The sequence below is a fragment of the Clarias gariepinus genome, chromosome 26 (assembly GCF_024256425.1).
Source record: "Clarias gariepinus isolate MV-2021 ecotype Netherlands chromosome 26, CGAR_prim_01v2, whole genome shotgun sequence".
Classification (NCBI taxonomy): domain Eukaryota; kingdom Metazoa; phylum Chordata; class Actinopteri; order Siluriformes; family Clariidae; genus Clarias; species Clarias gariepinus.
This window is the reverse complement of record NC_071125.1, coordinates 6,696,629-6,715,276: the sequence shown is the minus strand read 5'-3', so window position 1 is coordinate 6,715,276 and position 18,648 is coordinate 6,696,629. Positions and strand designations below refer to the sequence as shown.

The 18,648-nt window shown below is 38.1% G+C and overlaps 1 protein-coding gene across 4 annotated transcripts in view; it reads right to left on the bottom strand.

Moving 5' to 3' along the window:
- adam22 (ADAM metallopeptidase domain 22) overlaps positions 1–18,448 on the bottom strand; it is an 86,007-nt gene extending 67,559 nt beyond the window's left edge. For 3 of the 4 annotated variants that reach the window (XM_053487632.1, XM_053487633.1, XM_053487634.1), the window contains exons 1-3: positions 18,325–18,447; positions 17,856–18,013; positions 8,551–8,627 (exon numbers count right to left, since the gene is read on the bottom strand). In XM_053487632.1, coding sequence (XP_053343607.1) covers positions 8,551–8,627; positions 17,856–18,013; positions 18,325–18,433 — 344 coding nt within the window. In that variant the 5' untranslated portion in view covers positions 18,434–18,447. Of the gene's footprint in view, positions 1–8,550; positions 8,628–17,855; positions 18,014–18,324 lie in introns of all 4 variants that reach the window. The other variant, XM_053487635.1, reaches the window with a different exon arrangement.
- Between the last annotated feature and the right edge of the window lie 200 nt (positions 18,449–18,648).

The following is an 18,648-nucleotide window of genomic DNA, read 5'->3' as shown; positions in this document are numbered from 1 at the left end:
TCCTCCAATGTATGAAAGATAAGGATATCATTGAAAGAGCGAGTTCTGACCAATGTACAGACAAAAATTTATATAGATGTGTGTCTGGGAAATTAATCTGCACAGTGGGAAAGATGACCTCCAAAAGTCCCTGGATTAACATTTTTCTAATAACGAATCTTATACGTAGATGAGAAATCTGAAAACCTTTCCCTGGATAATGGTTAATGTTAATTGTAACATCAGATTCTTTTTTTTTTTTTTTCAGGACTTGCTTTATACTTTATACTATAATAACTTAATTGGTTAGCTAAGAAAAAAAAAAATCTGATTCATCCACGGGACAAAGGCAAAAGGCATGGAAAATGAGGGGAGCAGCTTGCAAGAAGATGGGAGGAGGGGTTGCATCCTTTTACCACCCCCCTCAACCCGAGCCGTGTCGTTAACATGCTATGAATTTTTCATTTTATTTTGCCCCTAATTATATCAGCGTCTTTCACATTATGTTATATATTTGCTCTAGGAAGCAATACTTCAAAGTGCAATACTGTCAAACTAATGAAGCAAAACTGTTTAAAATGAATTAGACAGGGGAGGAGTGCTAAAAAAAAAAAAAAAAAAAAAACAGTGACAAGGAATGCAAAATAACCGAGACCCAACATTTGTTTAGGATCTGAGGTGTTCCACTCAACTCCTCTTGGAAAGCTAACTGTGTGACTAGCCTCAGGCAATGTCAGCTTTAACAGAAGAATGGCTGTGTGATAAATGTCACTAGAGTGGGAAAAAGAACACTTAAAGCAGATTCTCTCTCTCTTACGTTATTTGTTTCACCCTCCTCCATTCAGATTTCTCCTCTGCTGCTTGATGATCATATCTGGAGGCGTCCCCTGCTTCTCCACCTTCACAACCCCGACTTAAGCGTGCATGAAGGACGACCAGATGTTCTGGCTTTCGCCTTTCATCCTTCTGCTTCACAATCGCTTCATCTATAGCATTGCTTTCTCTTTCTTATCGTTTTGTTTTCAATAACTACACCATACACCAGGTATGAATTTCGTCAAACTGCCGAGGATATCAAAGCGTTAAAGATGTGAACAGGACAGTAGTCACCAGTAAGACTTCGAAGACGGGTGCATCACATTAGAAGAACAGAGGCATTAATGGGTTGTAAAAGGAAGTACGATCCACAAAATTAGATCAACTTTTACAATGTACAGCTCAGTTCTTCTGGATTGTGCATCCTTTGTAACTTTAAGCATTATGAATTCACAAAGAGAAAATAAATATCTTTAGAGGGGATACAGGGCTTAATAAGCACCGCCGGGTTAAAAATGGTAGCCAGGAGGCAGAAAGGAATTGGTACAAGCACTGGCTCTGCTATAGCGCTTATATATTCCTGACACACCTGAGCCCCATGGTGTTTCTTTTGTTGTTTAGTATTTTAATGCTTAAATGCCTTTTTTTTCACTGTGCTCTTAGTTTCCTAAAATGCGCACTTAACCATGTACATGCACAATGAACCATGTAACAAACTCATGGAGCATCTATTTATTCTTTATACAGTTTAGAATTAACACTCAGATCTGTCCATTTTATTAAGCACTAGAGCTTTGAATCATAGGTAGACTTTCTAATTGATTTTTAATCGGAAAAAAAGCCAATCAATTCAATTAATTGAATGGACAAACAAAATACTTTTTGTGATTAAATTGCAAAACCGATTTAATCGCACAGCTCTATTAAGTAGCACTTGCATAGCACTTGACTAATGCTATGTTGATAATGAAAGCTCTCACTCACTCTCACTCATCGTCTTTACCGCTTTATTTCCTGTGTTCAGGGTCACGGGGGGTCTGGAGCCTATCCCAGAAAGCTTAGGGCATTCTGGACAGGGTGTCAATCCACTGCAAGGCACACACACATACACTCACTCACACACTCATTCGCACACTACAGGCAATTTGGGAATGCCAATTAGCCTAATCTACAGGTCTTTGGGAGGAAACCCACCAAGCATGAGGAGAACATCCAAACTCCATGCACATAGAGACAGGAATCTAACCCGGACCCTGGAGGTGCAAGGCGGCATTGTTAACCACCACACCACCGTGACGCCTATGTGCCATCACCATGCTGGGGTTTCTGAGGAGGTTCTCCTTGCATTACCGCTCTGGGTTTTACAGTTTCCTCCGAAGTCCCAAATCCGAAGTCCCAAAATCATGCTAGCAGAGTAAGGCATCCTAGTGAGTGATGAATTCTCCCACATTCTCCCCAGTGTTCCTAAGATCTGAGGCTTTGGATCGGGTGCAGCCCCGACCAGGACGAAGCTGAGTTAACGAATAAGTGCATGTTACAGGGAGTTTTGAAAATGAGCTTTTTTTAAGCTGAATTAAATGGTAGTTTTTTAATTAATATCTTGAGTCAAGTCTCATTTTCTTCATATTTTGCTTCCAGAAAGGCAGACATTTTTGTATTTCTTTAAAACAGGTGCTAAGATAACAGATGATGACTAGTTTACCAGTGAGTTGTTGGAACAGATGAGAGGGAAAATGAGGTTGCTGCTATGGTTGTTACATAAACAAGTACTTTTTACGTTTCATCTTTAGGCATTTTGCAGCCTGCTACATTACAAAATTTGTTCCAATTACTTTAATTTAATCTACACCATTTAATTTAATGACATAAAGAAATATGGAGTGGCTTCTCCTTTCTTTAAACAGCAGCACACAAATTTCTCAGGTTAAGCTTTTTTTGACCATCACCATCACATTTGACAAACACTAATTGTCTATAACTCTTTGTATAGAGAAATCTGTATACATCAGATCATCTTCGTATTCCCCTGATTTATTTTGGAGCATGTGAAGCGCTGAGCAGCACTAAAATAACAGGTACGAAGGATTTCTTGTGTTCTGCAGTCCAACTTTACGCCGAGGCCAGGACATTTTTCTACATACGTCATCTTTATTCAAAAGAGCCAATGGAAAGCCAGCAAGAGCAACAAAACAAAATCCCGAGTGAATTCAAATCGGCTAACTCACCAGTGCTGAGCTATATCCACCAACAGGCATACGCGCACACACACACACACACACACACACACACACACACACACACACACACACAGACACACACTGCAGTGAAATCAATTCTGATCTACAAAGTGCAATATTTATCATCATCTGCATACCAAAATGGAGAATAAACACACTTCGCAGCTGGGTCTGTATCAGATTTTTTTTTTTGCCATCCCACGCAAAATAAAAATTAAAAACATTTTGTATAAACATTCAAGATCCCAATCTGAAAGCACAAGCTTACACAGAACCACCTACATAACACTGCATGACTCAAGAAAGATGAAAAAAAAGAAAAGTCACAGATCTCAGACAGAAAAAAAGAATCATGCGTTAAGAAAAAAAGACACCATAATTTCTCAATCTTTAAAAAACTATTGCATTTTTTTTGTTTGTTTATTTTGTTTTTATATTATGTTTATAATGAATGTATGCTTCAATTGTTGGTAAACGTCTTTTATAGTTTATATTATCATAATAGTAGTTATATGTGTATATACTATTTGAATATTGCATTTTAATATATTGAAATATTTAATATTTAAATATCTTGATGTTTTAGGTTTGTGTCTCTGTCTTCTGTTTCTTAAATTGTAAATTCGCTCTAATGTCAAATAAATAAATAAATAAATCACACTCAGTGAAATGATTGTGTGCTTGTTCCATTACATCTATGGCTTTCTTTCAGCATGAACCTGCTGTGTTCTTTTTGGCTGTATGGTCTGTTGTCATGGCGACGTGGGATGATTGAAAAAGAGACTCCCCCCCTTTTTTTGACGACTCCCCTTTAATGTAGCGCTCGGCTTCATTAGTCACAATGTGGATTTGTGTGTGTGTGTGTGTGTGTAGGGTACAGAAGGGGGTGTTCTTTCTCTGGGATATACAGATAAGACTTAGTTATTCCAAAATTTTCCTTTATTTCTTAGAATCAGCTGCATTTGAATAGAATTTGATCTAAGAAGCTAATGCACACTTTTCTAAAAGATTAAAAAATGTTGTAAATAACTGACAATATTTATATCACCTTATCCCCCCTCCTCCACGTCAGTCTTCAAGCATTTAAAAGCAATGAAGGTCATCGATCATTCAGAGCAAACAAGGGCTCTGGGGGGGGCTAAAGAAGAGGTCAGCTTATTCGACACACACTGTACACACACTGAGGCAAAAAAATGTCTGAAAACAACAAGGAAAGCTTGATGAAAACACCCACCCAAAAAACAAGACAAAGACCGGGGCTGGATTGTGACTGAAAAGGAACTAAACTGAAGTGATTGATTAATAGCACAAGACAAGACGAGAGAGGTTCAAAACAAAAGACCAAAATGACACGGTCAGGCTGATACTGACAGCACACACACACACACATACACACACACACACACTGACATACAGTAATTACCCACAAAAAGAAAAAGAGAAGCAAGAGAGAGAGAGAGAGAGAGAGAGAAAGAGAGAATCCATGGCCAGGAATGATCAGCCAAGTCTAAATCTCTAAAAACTGTTATGAACGAGACGCATGCAAACATAAAACCTACACTTAATAACGATAAAATAAATATCAGTATTTATATTTGTCATCCAATTTGATTACATCATTACATTCAACTTGATTCAACTACTATCTTTACTGAGCATAAACGAATTTAAGAAAAAATAATGAACAGAAATATAACAGAATGTGCTAAACCTAAACAAAAGGTTGTTTTGTTCTACCGTGATATCTACAGTTTTCTTTTATTTTGAGCATCTTTGTATTTTCCAGAATTAAAATCCTCTAATTTGATTCCATATGTTGACATTTTCTATCTGAAACAAACAATAGAAAAAGGTAATAGTTTGACATTATCTTAGCTAACTATGTTATATATGGACGATGCTAGAAAAGCAGCTTTTATTGTAGCCAACAAAGCCAGTGGGAGTTAGCTAACTGGCTAGTTATACCTAGCTAGCTAACATACACAGCATGTGACAAAACTATCATCATCTTTTTTTTTTTTTTTTTTTTTTTACAAATATACACAAAAACACAGCAAACTCAATCAGTTATCACCTAATTAGCACTATCTGTTTAGCTAAAATAACCTGAGATAATTATTTAACTTCTCAAAAACTCACTCACTAGCTTCCTACCAAATTAAATTTCACTTACTCCCTCCCTGTCTGTACCACTTTATCCTGTCTACAGGATCGCGTGGGGATTGGAGTCTATCTCAGGAGACTTGGGCACTAAACAGGGTACACCCTAGACAAGGTGCCAATCCATCACAGGGCATACACACACACACACACACACACACACACACACACACTGGGAACCCCATTTAGCCTAATTTGCATGTCTTTGGCCTCCAGATTACCCAGGGGAACCAGATTACCCAGGGGAAACCTACCAAGCACGGGAAGGACAAGCACACTCCATGCACTCAGAAACTCACTTCATGCACCCTGGACCTTAGAGGTGCAAATGTTAACCACTAAGCCACTGTGCCACCTCTATTTCACATCAAACTTATATGTGTAACATATCTTTTTTTTCAAGAAACATTTTTTATTATTAAGCACTTTTGAATATATTGATTATATGACTACCCACATTCTGTAATAACAGCTTAAATTCTGTGACTTAAACTGAATTTTCATGGCAACATCTGAAATAAATAAAGTTCACGCTGAGAGAGAACATCAGAACGCAGTGATGAATGGAGAATTTAGGTTATTTCAAGATAGTTATCCATACACATATTCTCCACCATATCACACACACACTTACATGTCCTCACTCACATTATCTGCATGAGAACTTCACCACAGAAACCAAGATTATTATTGTCATTAAATTCCCACACGAACAATTATGTGAGGTTTCAGACATACAGACATGTACTGTATTTTTTTATATTTCTAACAGATTTTTAATGTGTGTATTGAAGTCACTAGTCCTGTAATGTTATTAGCATTATACTGTATCAGCACCTTTCAGATGTAATGGTTTTCCATTACCATTAAAATGATGTGAATGGTAGAACAATTACCGAGCTCCTCATGACACGCGCGCTCCCACGGCTCACAAAAAGCCTCCTAGAGACATAAAGAGACTCATATTTTAAAAGCTGAATGTTCTTCATGGTTGTTATTAAAGGGCCTTTTGAAATATTCACGATAGTGCACTATTACAATTCGCTCACATTTACAGAGCTTTCTGTTGCTCGTGTTACAGACAGCAATTACACTGCAGGTTGGACGCAGTCACAAAAGTTTCCAAAGGTTCATCTAATTGAGCTCTCAGTGCGGGTTCAGTAAGACCCAAGCATTTATGAATAAAATTTGACTAATCATAAGTTTAACTTTTTTTTTTTATTATTATTATGATAACCAGAAACTATATACGTATACAGTACTGTGCACTTGGCAAATGCTAATAACTACTGTATATCAAGGATGTCTTAAAAAACGTTTCTACATGCACAAAAATACTGTAAAAAGCAATAAAGAGTAATTGATGAAACAAGGTCAATAATTGGTGTGATAAACGTTTGCTTAAAATATAGTCTCAGGTACAAAGTGTTCAGTTTTATAAGGAAATGAGCTGCTTAGTTTTACTAAACATCATGCAGAACCAGTCACAGCCCTTCTAAGGACTCTGCTACTTTTTTTATGCATGCAAAACCTAGAAACTTTTTTTTCTGGCCTAAAAAATTGTCTTATACATTATATGCTGCTTTTTTGGCCTACAGATATTTCCCTGTAATATTTCTTTTTTGAAATACTAATGTGATGTATTTTTGTACTGACTTAATTAAGTAATAAAATAATCGTGTATAAAAAAAGTAACCAAAAAAAAGGGTGTATAAGACTTTTGCATAGTACGGTATATGGCCAGAAATAGCAAAAACTTTAATAAAAGAAGGGAAAAGTGAGGGGAAGGAAGGAGAAATGAAGGACTGAAAGAAGACAGGAAATGAAAAAAGGATGAGAGAATGGAAGAAAGGAAGAAGCATTGACAAAAGAAAGGAGGAAAGGGTGAAAGAAAAGATAAAAAGTAAGGAAGAAAGAATGGTAGAGTTGGAAAGAAGAATAAAAGAAAGGGAAAAACAAATGAATCAAGGAAAAAAGGAAGGACGGACAATGGAATAGATAAAGAAAGGGAAGAAATTGAGAAGATAGGATGAAGGAAGAAAGAAGAGGGAAGATTAGACAGAAGGGAGGGAGGAATGAAAAAATAGAGGATTGAAGGTAAAGAGTGAAGGAAGGAAGAAAAAAAAGAACATAAATGTATTATTTTCAATGTTAAATGTTACTAAATCATAAAACCTTACTGAAAAGAAGCACAAGACCTATCTTGTCTTTTAGGGATTAAGGCTAGCCATAAAATAAAATGGCCTTTTAAACCAGATTAATGCTAAATCAATTTCTAAGATTTAGCTTAAACATGATACAGTTGACTTAACTCCAGAAATGAATGAAGGTTTAAATGAAATCTCAAAAAGAAGGTTCAATATTGTGAGACGAGATACAGATTATTTGTACCATGTCAGTGAACCTTAACACACACCAGCAGCCGCCCCAGATGACTTTTCTAAGAATATGGACACTTTCCAGGAATGCTTTGTAACAACACTTCTATTTTCAATGACTGAGCTGAAAGCTTGGCCTATTAGTAGGAAATATGCCAAAAAGGAAACAGCACATAGAAGGTCATTAGTATGTAATGAATACACAAAAAAGAAATTTAGGATTGCAGCCAGCAGTCATTACAAAACAGCAGAAATCCCTGTTATTAGAACATGGTGTCAAGATCGCAAACTTGTAACCAACTGCACAACCAAACTTGCACAAACACGTACAAATGATTAAGGATGAGAAGTGAACAGAAGCCTATACTCTTCCTATCTCTGCCTTACACAACAGAAAAAAAAAAAGAATATCTGTGCAAAAGAGGGAAGGCTGGCCCATTGCACCCATGTTCATTCCATCATAAATGGAATGAACATAAGTGTAAGTATGTATCCAATGTAGTAAACATTAAAGCACTTTTTGTAAGTCGCTCTGGATAAGAGCGTCTGCCAAATGCCTAAATGTAAATGTAAATGTAAATAAATATGCAGATGCTTACAGTCTTACAGTGTGTAGACTCGCTGTCGGCAAAAGGAGAGACAGAGAGAGAGCGAGCAAGAGATTATTTCCCATCAGCCGGATGCAGTGATCGATAGGACTCCAGGCATGGATCCTCTCCTGAGGCCTCAGCACAAATCTCCAGCCATTATGATCAAGCAGTCCATCAGCAGCTCCAAAACGCGCAGCAAAAGCCTCTGCTCTTTCCAACGTTCAAAAATGTTCTTTAACCATATCGTTGCAAGTGTTTTACTTAACCTCTTAATCATTTCAGCGAGCACAGTGACAATATAACAACGTAATAGCATTTTAGGATTGTCATAGCAAACATTGAGCAACTGCATTTTAAACAGTGGAGTAAAGGTGTACCAAAGGTACTCACTGATTCAGTTCCAGGTCTAGGATGAAAGTCTGGCCGAAGGCTGTAACCTGGAAACTGGCTTGAGCCAAATGATTCTTCTGTAAAGGACAGAGCAGAAGTGGAGTTTAGGGTTAGGGCTTGGGTTAGGTTCTTTTACAAAAATTAAATTTCAATAAATAATACTGATCATGCATATCACACCCTTACTAAAGTAAATTCCAATTTAAAATAATACAGTAATGTTCATATATTAACAGCTTATGCAGTGGTGGCCAAAAGTATAAGAAAAAAGGTTTTCAGGAATTCTCAAATGTTTAAATAATGACCAACAATATATTAAGAATAATGTGTTATTTTACACTATGAAATTGCTTATAAAAGTTCTTTATTCTTTAAAACCTACAGAGTCTACAGTAGTCTACAGTACTCTGGGGTCACTCGTCCAATCCATGCCTGCTCGATTGCTTCCTGAGGATCATGTGAAGAAGACAGCGTCTTGATTGTTACTGCCTGCTTCACCAGTGTCCAACAATTTTCTATTGGGTTTATGTCAGGAAATGACCCATGCCATGGCTCCAGAAACTGAGCACCATTTCCAAACAGCCAGTTTCTCAGTTCTTCAGCTAATTAGTACAACTAAAACTACAGCAACTGAAAGGGAATTCACCTGGTTTGTGCACATGGTGAACTATAATACATGGAATTTTATTATGGAGTGTTGTATTAATACTTTTGGCCAGCAAAATGTACACATGAACTCATACTCCTGCAGACGATACACAAAACACAAAACCTATAATAAACATATATATTCCAAAAAAAAAACCATATAAGTAACATTTATGGAAAAACTCTCTATTGGTCTGGGTTTTGTACATAGGTTTTCAAACACAGGAAAGAGATGTGTTACAGATGTGTTTATACAGTACTTTACGGTTTCTCAGTACTATGGCGAGTCAATTCTTCTTATCGTCGTATTAACTCAAGAGAGAAGATAAAGAGAACATGAAAAGAAATTACTGTTTATAGCTGGTATATTTGTGATATCAGGAACTACATTGTTTTGCAGACATCCCATAAGAATAAAAGATAATGTTATGGATTAGTTTTCAGGAACAGAAATCTACACTGTGTGTTATTCCTTCCTTCGGTCTCTTTTTATTAGCTGATTTGGGTAAATAATGATGGATTGAATGGGATGAATGACTTATAGTCATCTCAATTCATAATTTGTAAACTGATTATGTAGTTTTTCTTTTATACCTGGCTTTGGAAACGGGCTTCCATGGGACTACAACACTAATGTGCATTTTTTTTTTTTTTTTTTTGCATAGCTGTGTCTAAATGCAGTGCTTTGGGTAGGGGTGTGTTTCGGCTTTGTGGTCTAATTGGTTTTAATTCATTGCAGCTCTGCTGTGAACACAGGGGCTGGTGGCATTGTGATTGTGCCGCTGGTTAATTCAGCGCCCGCGTGGCCCCATATGGCTGAGGGTTTATAACAGCCCCCTCAGGGAAAGAGGGGAAGCATTTGGCTCACAGCACATTGTTCTTATGGTATTCACTCGGTGTGTGCAGACGTGTGTGCGGTTAAGGAGGGAGCGATCGAAGTGTGTGCATAGACTGAAGTCCCAACCCTAATCTAACATATCCCAAAGGAGCCACAAGGGCTGAAGGTAAAAGGGTAAAAGGGGGATCCTCAAAACGTCACCAATGAATGAGCTATGACCAAACACCCTTCCCCCCGAACACATTTCTGCCCACGTGCCTAGAAGTCTATTGTCTCGGTGATGCGAGTAGTGCTGCCTCTACACAAATTTCAAACCCACCTGGACCAGTCTGCATTACCTTACACACATCAATCTCATTAAAGAGATCCAAAGTGTTTAGAGAGGGAAGGAACTGTGTAAGAAGAGACCAGAGTTTCCATTACAGGTTCTCCTTACGCTCATTTTTTTTTTCAATTCATTGATTGCAATCATGCAGCTTTGCCCCATTCGTCTCTCCAAACCCTCACTAAATTCGCTCCACTGCAGTTTTGTTGATGCTCCAATTAAAGAAATGCTAAATACAGAAAGCTACCAGATCCCGATCTCTGCATCGATCAAATGCTATAAATAAAATGCCTTGTTTTCCAGCCTAAAAACAGACCTTGCTGCAAGATAGCAGGCAAGTTTTAAGGGCATTTGAAAACATTCAGAAGCATTTTTAATGTTTTAGTGTATACTCCTCAGGCAGGAAGCTCTAACTGCTGAATCATGAGCCATTACGCTCCACTGTGATTTTCTAAAACACTGATTCGGGCTGTTTAGATCAACTCAGTATAAAGAGAATAAATGTCTGGCAGCTAAAAGGGATTCACCAGTTCATCAAGCAAGTATGACATAATGATTACATACAGTATGGTATCCTACTGAGCCTCTTAAGGGTCATAGAAGGAAAAAAAGGGTTATTTAGTTTCTAGGTAAGTTTAATAAATCCTGCCTCCTGGATTATTTTTACTAGCATATCCATCCATCTATCCATTTACTGTAGGAACCTCTGTAGCCCAACTAGGTACCATGGAGGCCAATGGAGATTACCACTGTATTTATTTCCAATTTGCAGCTGTGGTAGGACCTCCAGTCAACATTCACACATGCATTCGCGCTCTATGGACTATGGGAGGAAACCGAGTACCCAAGGGAAACCAGTGAGGTTAAGAAATCCTGCCTTCTGTGCTATCATCGATTACAAGAATTTGGTGTCATGATTGGTTACAAGAAAAGACTCGTTTATTATTTGTTGGAAACCAAGAGAATAACGGGAGGACTTAAATTGTTCTAAAATTCTTAAATGCAGTTTACTGTACCAAACCTGAGGTATATGAGTCACTGAAGTTTTTTGCGAGATCTTGCAAAAGTTTTGCATGATCTCATCTTTTTTCTTCTACATTATTGTTTTTTGTTGTTGTTGTTGTATTTTGTATTCGATGTGGAATATATTGGTTCAATAAGGACCCTGGTTCTTCCAAGTGGTGCTTGAATAAAAAAAAAATACGTAAAGAAAAAAAAACAAAGATACTTCTTTGCCATCGATTTGTGTCATACCTCAAACATAACAAATGAAAGTGTCATCAGCTGGAAGTAGAGTTAATGTTCCTATATTTAGGAACATGTGAAGTTACCAAAACCTATGAGATGTCCGTACATTCATTGAATGTATTTACTTGAAAGGAAAAGTTTCAATCTTCTTACTATGTTCCTTTCATTTTAGTTTCTCTGTCGTTGCTGGGGATGTTGGCGTGATTAGTGATAATACATGAATACTTGAAGGAGTTTGAGGATATAAAAAGAATAATCATAGCCAGCCATTTTAACACGTTATATATTTATGACATGCCTGTAATCTCAAGATTTCGCAACATCTCCCACCTTCCCATGGCGCCGCAGTAAGGATTCAAGACTAAAACTAGAACTTGCCTCTTGCATTAGCATTATTGACATTTTGCATGGATGGAAAAAGTTGATCCAGATACAACACTAGTCATGCTAGCACTTTCAGCAAGAAAACACATCTGATAATTGCCTCTGAACAGGTCCTTGTTGTGTTTCATGGCTAACCAGCTTCTAACACAAGGCCAAATCCCAAATCCCTCTCTAACACCTGATCAAGGGCACTACTTAGTGTGTGGAACAAGTGATTATAGACTTTACATAGTGCACTAGCTTTCCATTTCACGCTACTTGGGGTTCGACCCTGGAACAATTATTTAGCTATTAATTAGGAAGCTTGAAATATCAACTAATTGAAGTATTGGTTAATGTTACCTGCACATTGTTTCATAAAGCGTAAAGCACAGCATATTCTATAGCATCATCCCATTTGCAAAGCAAGCCCTATTATCGCTAGCAAATGGCACCAGATCCAAAAGCAACCACATATTTGTACACCATCTGAGGTACATGATGTAATCACATTATGACAACAAATCAAACTTCTTCAAATAAATGCCCTTTCAGGTTGCAAAGCCCACCATAACTTACTGCATGTAAAAACAATCATCAGAATAGCTATCAATTGCATTAGGTTATTACAATCCGGTAGGTAGGTCTTCAGGTAATCAATTTCTATTATTTCTTGGCTGTGAAGTAAGAATCTCCTTTAAAGGTCATTTAACGCCACAGTAATGCACTGTTGTGACTGATGTCATGGTAGTCATAAGTCTGCAAAAGTTCAATATAGTTTAAACTAAAAAGCCAGTAGCAGTGCCAGCATAGATATTTAGCGAGGCTAGTTTTGCTATGTACTGTATAGGCAGCACAAGATGATAAATGCTCGATGGCACATCAATGATTAGAAACACAATATATTTACACCGCTATCGTCTATACCGGGTCGTTACAGGGTCGCGGGGAGCCTGGAGCTCATCCCAGGAAACTAAGGGCATGAGGCAGGGTACACCCTGGAGAGGGGACCAATCCATCGCAGGGCATACAATTACACATGCTGTAATTCACACCTTCAGGCAATTTGGGAAAACCAATTAGTCTAATTAGTCTGTGGGAGAAAACCGAAGTACCCGGAGGAAAACCACCAGGCACCAGGGGAACATGCAAATTTACACAAACTGCACACAATGGTGGGAATCGAACCTGGACCCTGAAAGTGCCAGGCTACTGTGCTTACCACTATGCCACAGTGCCGCCTAGGTATGAGCTATGTACTGTATGAATATTATTATCCGTGTAAAACCGTTATTTGCCTTTCTAACTAATAGAATCACTTATCAGTCTTTTAGCAAAGTTACATGCAAATGTGTTTCAAATAAGTCATCTTACCACATTTACAAAGGTTTCAGTGCTAACTCATTTTTTCTCACGCGAGTTACCAAACAGTATCACAGCACAGATGATTTACATTTAGTGACGCCTACAAAAGTTTATAAAAAGCAAAGCTCACAGAGGTGAAAATGACAAGACGATGACTAAACAGAGAATGAACACCGCCTAAGCATGCCGTGCACTAAATCTCTTTGTAATCAGGCTCAGCAACTCCAGCGTTTCAGCCTCCATAGCCATCGCGTACAGTTCAATGTCTTACAGGGTGTTATTAATTTTGTCCCAGATGTTAATAGCTAGTCTCATTTGTCCTTATTGAGGAGTGTTTTCTGTCATATCATTAATATAAAAAAGAGCTTCATGGGAGTTTCACAAAATGTTAGGGCACTAATCCGCAACTAATCGGCGATCAGCAGGGGCTGTCATTAGAGCGTCTTCTTAGACGTAAAGTTACATAGACTCAGGAGATCTTGAAGGACGGGAATGAGTTTTGCAAATTGTAATTTCTTGTGTAAATTCTCCTACACATGATTTATGGCTAAATTAGTTTGTAGCTAGTTTGATAAATGAGGCCCGGTGTTAATGATGTATATGTAACCATGGTAAATGAATGTACATAAGTAAATACTTTTTCACTGCAAGACTACGAATTTGTGAAACAAATTAGCGTTTATTCATTTAATTAAATATGTTTGAATACTAAACAGTATATTTAAACAGTTTAAATCGAAATAACATCATTTGTCAAAATTATCTCTTAAAGTGTATTTATTTTTTTCTTACCAAATGGTTCAGTCCTAATCCAAGGAATTGGTAAGGTTTAATTCTGGTAGTACTTACATGCCTGACTACGATTTGTGAGCATCCTTTACGTTTCTTGCATAAATGCTAAATGCATAAACGCAAACACACTTTGCAAAAATGTGTTTATTATATAATTTTCCTAGAAATTTCTCACAGACGAATAAATATGTTTTGCATACTAATGCAGTAAATACTTTGCATAAGTATATTTTTCAAGTACGTAGAATGTTTTGTAGAGATAACCGTCCCATAATATAATATAAATTAAAACTATTTTTACAAGTCGACATGGTTGTTTAGACTCTGTCCTGCCCTCTAGTGGCATCCCTGGAATATGAACTTGCAACCTTTTGTTCACCGACAGTGTCTAAAGCATTGACCCACAACACGACAAAAGATTCCTTTTGAATGAAAAAGTCACATATTTGAAATGGAAATGTTTGAAAGTGAAAAGGTTTCGATTCTACTCAAATCAAAGCTAAGTAGAAGTGCTTCTTCCAATACTTCACCAAAGTGCTGTTTGCGTCTGTTATTGATTCAGATTTACTCAATCACTGGATAAACAGCTGAAGTGTAGAGCTGGAAAATAACCAAGACAATTCGGTTATCCCCCATCAGAAACCACATCGTAACCGATACAGCACATTAGCAAGATGAATCAGCTCTAAAGGCGGGCCAACCCCATCCTGACATTAGCGCATGCACACGCAAAAGAAAGGTTATAAATAAATAAATCAGAAAGGAAAATATGCCCCAGGCTCAGAACTGCGACGACACAGACGCCCCAACTACGCTGCTAGTGAAAGGGGACGCAAGGATTAAAACTGCTAATCCACTTATCTCACCGCTATTGGTATCAGTTCATCCACACAATAATGATATGCTCAGTAACCTTGAGACATTCAAAAGAAGAGGGATTTTCAAGCTAAGCCAGTACAAACAATGTCTACAAAGGAGCTGCTCATAAATATTCACATTTCAGAGAATAAGGCTCGTCATATTTGGTGGCATTTAAAAGCAATCATTTTAAAAGCTGAAACGCTGGCCTCCCAGGAACTCCTTTAATGGCCCATACATGTGGAAATGGCTTGAAACAAGGTCAGGACTGTACGTAACTATGGTGGGGGGATGTGGCAATGACTCCCAGCCGAGTTCCAGCTGTGCAAGTGGTGTTGGTGAATGGTTGAGTGCACTTCCCCCACAGACAGATGCGTAAAAAGTGAAAAGTTATCTGCCGATTTTCAAGGATCAGGCTTTCCATTTAGTGAATATTCATGGGAGTAATTGCAGTGGGCTTGGCTAGGATCATCATTCATGGATGTACAGACTTCTTTAAAACGTATGCACCACTGAAATGTTTGAAATATTTGAAATAATAACCAGATCTTCTACAAACATCAAGTTATCCGTTGATTTTCAGGGATCAGGCGTTCCACTAGCTGAATGTTCACAGGAACGACTGTAGTGGGCTCCTTAGCCGGGACCAGCATTTATGGACTTCTGGCCTTTTTTTGCACCATTCAAATCACCATACAGTGCTTTAAATTCTCTGTCAAAATTGATGTCAATCGATTTTACACAATGATTCGCAAATCCCGGTTTGACTTGAACGCCCCTTATACTTTTATAAAATCTTCCTTTGGAACAGTAATATTTAAACATACCGCTATCCTTATTATTATGTCTTGATATTCCAATAAACCTCTGCTTGCTTCACTTTTCAGTGAAATAAACATGCAAATTTTTGCATATTTCATTATTGTAAACTTCACATTTCGTACATACTGTTACACACACACTGCATTTCAAATGCTTTTCTTGTCAGTCAAACAGGATACAAACACATGGTTTTACTAAGTAGCGTGTTGATTTATACAGTCAAAGTAAAGTGTTTTTCCTCTATTTATTGAAGCCTCATTAATGGGCTAGATTAGTGCAGTAGCTAATGTTAATGCTCTGTGCGGCAGCGTTCCATTAGCATGATAAACGGTTAAATGAAGGCAACAATATGGCAGATGTTTCAACAACATTTCATCAGCTCTTTGCTTACGTCATGATCAGCCTACAGACGACAATCTTTCGTGACCAAATGAGCATAAAAATTGCTTTAATAAATGAGAGTAAAAGCATAGCTTCCTATGCCACTCTAAACAGGCTCATGCACTTACTTTATTATTCTAGTTTATCCCAGAGCATTGTTGGACTCTCAAATCTGATTGATCTGAAGGTATTGATTAATTTTCTGCAGTACCAGCTGCAAATTAAGTGAAAGGTTTCTATGGTAACGACTTATTTACAGGAACGTGAATGCCGAACATGATAAACAACATAATTAACATTCATGGAAGGAGTCTCCAGTGTCAGCGCTTTGTAATGCTCAGAATATTTTGTACCACAGTGCACTGTGCTGTTTTGCTGGATCATTACAAGCTTTGTTTTTTGTTTTTTTGTCTTTCAGGAGAGAGAAAATGAGGAATTGGTGATGCCTGTTATAATAGGGATAACTAAAACTTGATCTCACAGATGCTTTAAAAAAATTTATGAAAAAGTATGTTATCCAGTAGAAAATGAATAACGTAATAGCTGACAAATCTCAGTAAAATAAGAGGAATAAAACACTTTAGAATATGCCTTTGTGGGAGAATAGCCAATGTCGGATTGAGCACATCGACTTCTTTTTATTACACATTGAGGTCTTGATATTTTTTCTAAAACAACATTTATTCATTCTCCATACCGCTATCCCAGGCTTCTCAGAGCACAAGGTGGGGGACACCCTGGATTGGGTGCCACCCCAGTGCAGGGCACAAACCACTTAAAACTATACACATATTTACTTGTAATACACACACAATGTATCTCTATATACATTGCATAATAATACAGTACTGCTCTTTTTGTATAATTTTGTGTCTTTCTGCATATTCAATTCTACCAATTGTTACGAACATTACCTGCTATATTCTTGCTATTTTTCCTTTTAGCATTATCTATTCTGTAGTTACTGCACATACACACTGCATAGCCATGTTGTATATATGTATATATGTATATAACCTGCACCATGCATATATTTGCTAAACTGCATTTCATTGCTAAGTACCTGTACTATCCAATGGCAATAAAGTTGTACCTACCTACCTACCTACTCACACTCACACACAATCATACACTACAAGCAATGTGGAAACATCAGTCACTTTACAACTAACAACTAAGGACTATAGGAGGAAACCAGAGAAAACCTACGAAGCATGGGGAGAACATGCAAACTCCAGGCACACAAACCTAGGGTTGAGATTCGAACCCCCAGCCCTGGCGGTGCAGCCATGCTAACCACTGAACCACTATGTTTCCCCACCCCACCCCCATTACATTCCTTACTTATATTAATGGTTTACTTACCAAATGCTTCGGCATTTTATACTTAAATCATCACTGTAATTTGACTTTGCATACAGTATGACAGAAACATGTGCATAGTGTGTTGCACTTTGTAAAGGCGCACGCGCATCCTTTGTTTGCCAGTGACGCGCGCGTCGGACCTTCTGGACACTTCATCAAGGAAAAAGAAAAATGAGAAAACAGAAATATAGTCGAAGTAGCATAAAAAAGGAAACCTCTTTGGAAACCTAGGTCGATGAAGAAAAAAAAAAGGCAAACGTAAACAACCCTTGAGAATGAACTTTAGTGATGCAAGCTCACCTGGTCGGTGCCTGGGCTCGCGCGCACCCGTGTACTCAGAACGTCATGCGCGGTCTGTCCGTTATCCGTGCGATAAACCAAGCGCACCGGTACCGTGCTCTCTTTCCCGAGGAACCTGCTATCATCACGTAAGGCCCTCGTTTTCCCCAGGACGCCTCCTAGAATAAACGGATACAAAAAATGTGATCATAATGCCCCGTGTGCATACGCATGCGCGCGTCTATTACTATCACAGCTACGGTAACAGAATAAAACCAGTTCAGGATGCAGGTTATTACAGGTTATGGCAGTAAATAGATCTTCTTTCTGTCTGCCATGACTGTTTACATCCATCCGTGCACACAGCATGTTCACATTAGCAGTCTATGTATTATAATAAATGCATGCAAAATAACAATTGCAAATTCAGTGACTTAAAGGAATTAAAAATAAAGCACATTAAAAAAAAGAAAAAAGGAAATCGCGTTACCATTGCTGGAATGTCGCGCGCTCAGACACAGCGCTCCGCACACACACACAAGCCAAAGCCCCAGTCTGGAAGCCATCACCGTCATCATCATCATCAGCATCATCAGCATCAGCACCGAAATCCTCTCCAGCACAGAACACGAACCCCGATTGTTTTTTGTTGTTGTTGTTGTTTTGTTTATTTATTTTATTAATCGTATCCTTTTCCGCTTGGTTAAAGACAATGGCGGCTCACGCGCGTCCCCCCGCGCGCTCCGTTCGTCTGGCCGACCCGCTCTCTCGCGCTGGTTGCCATTAGCGACACTGGCGCAGCCTCCGCATCGCG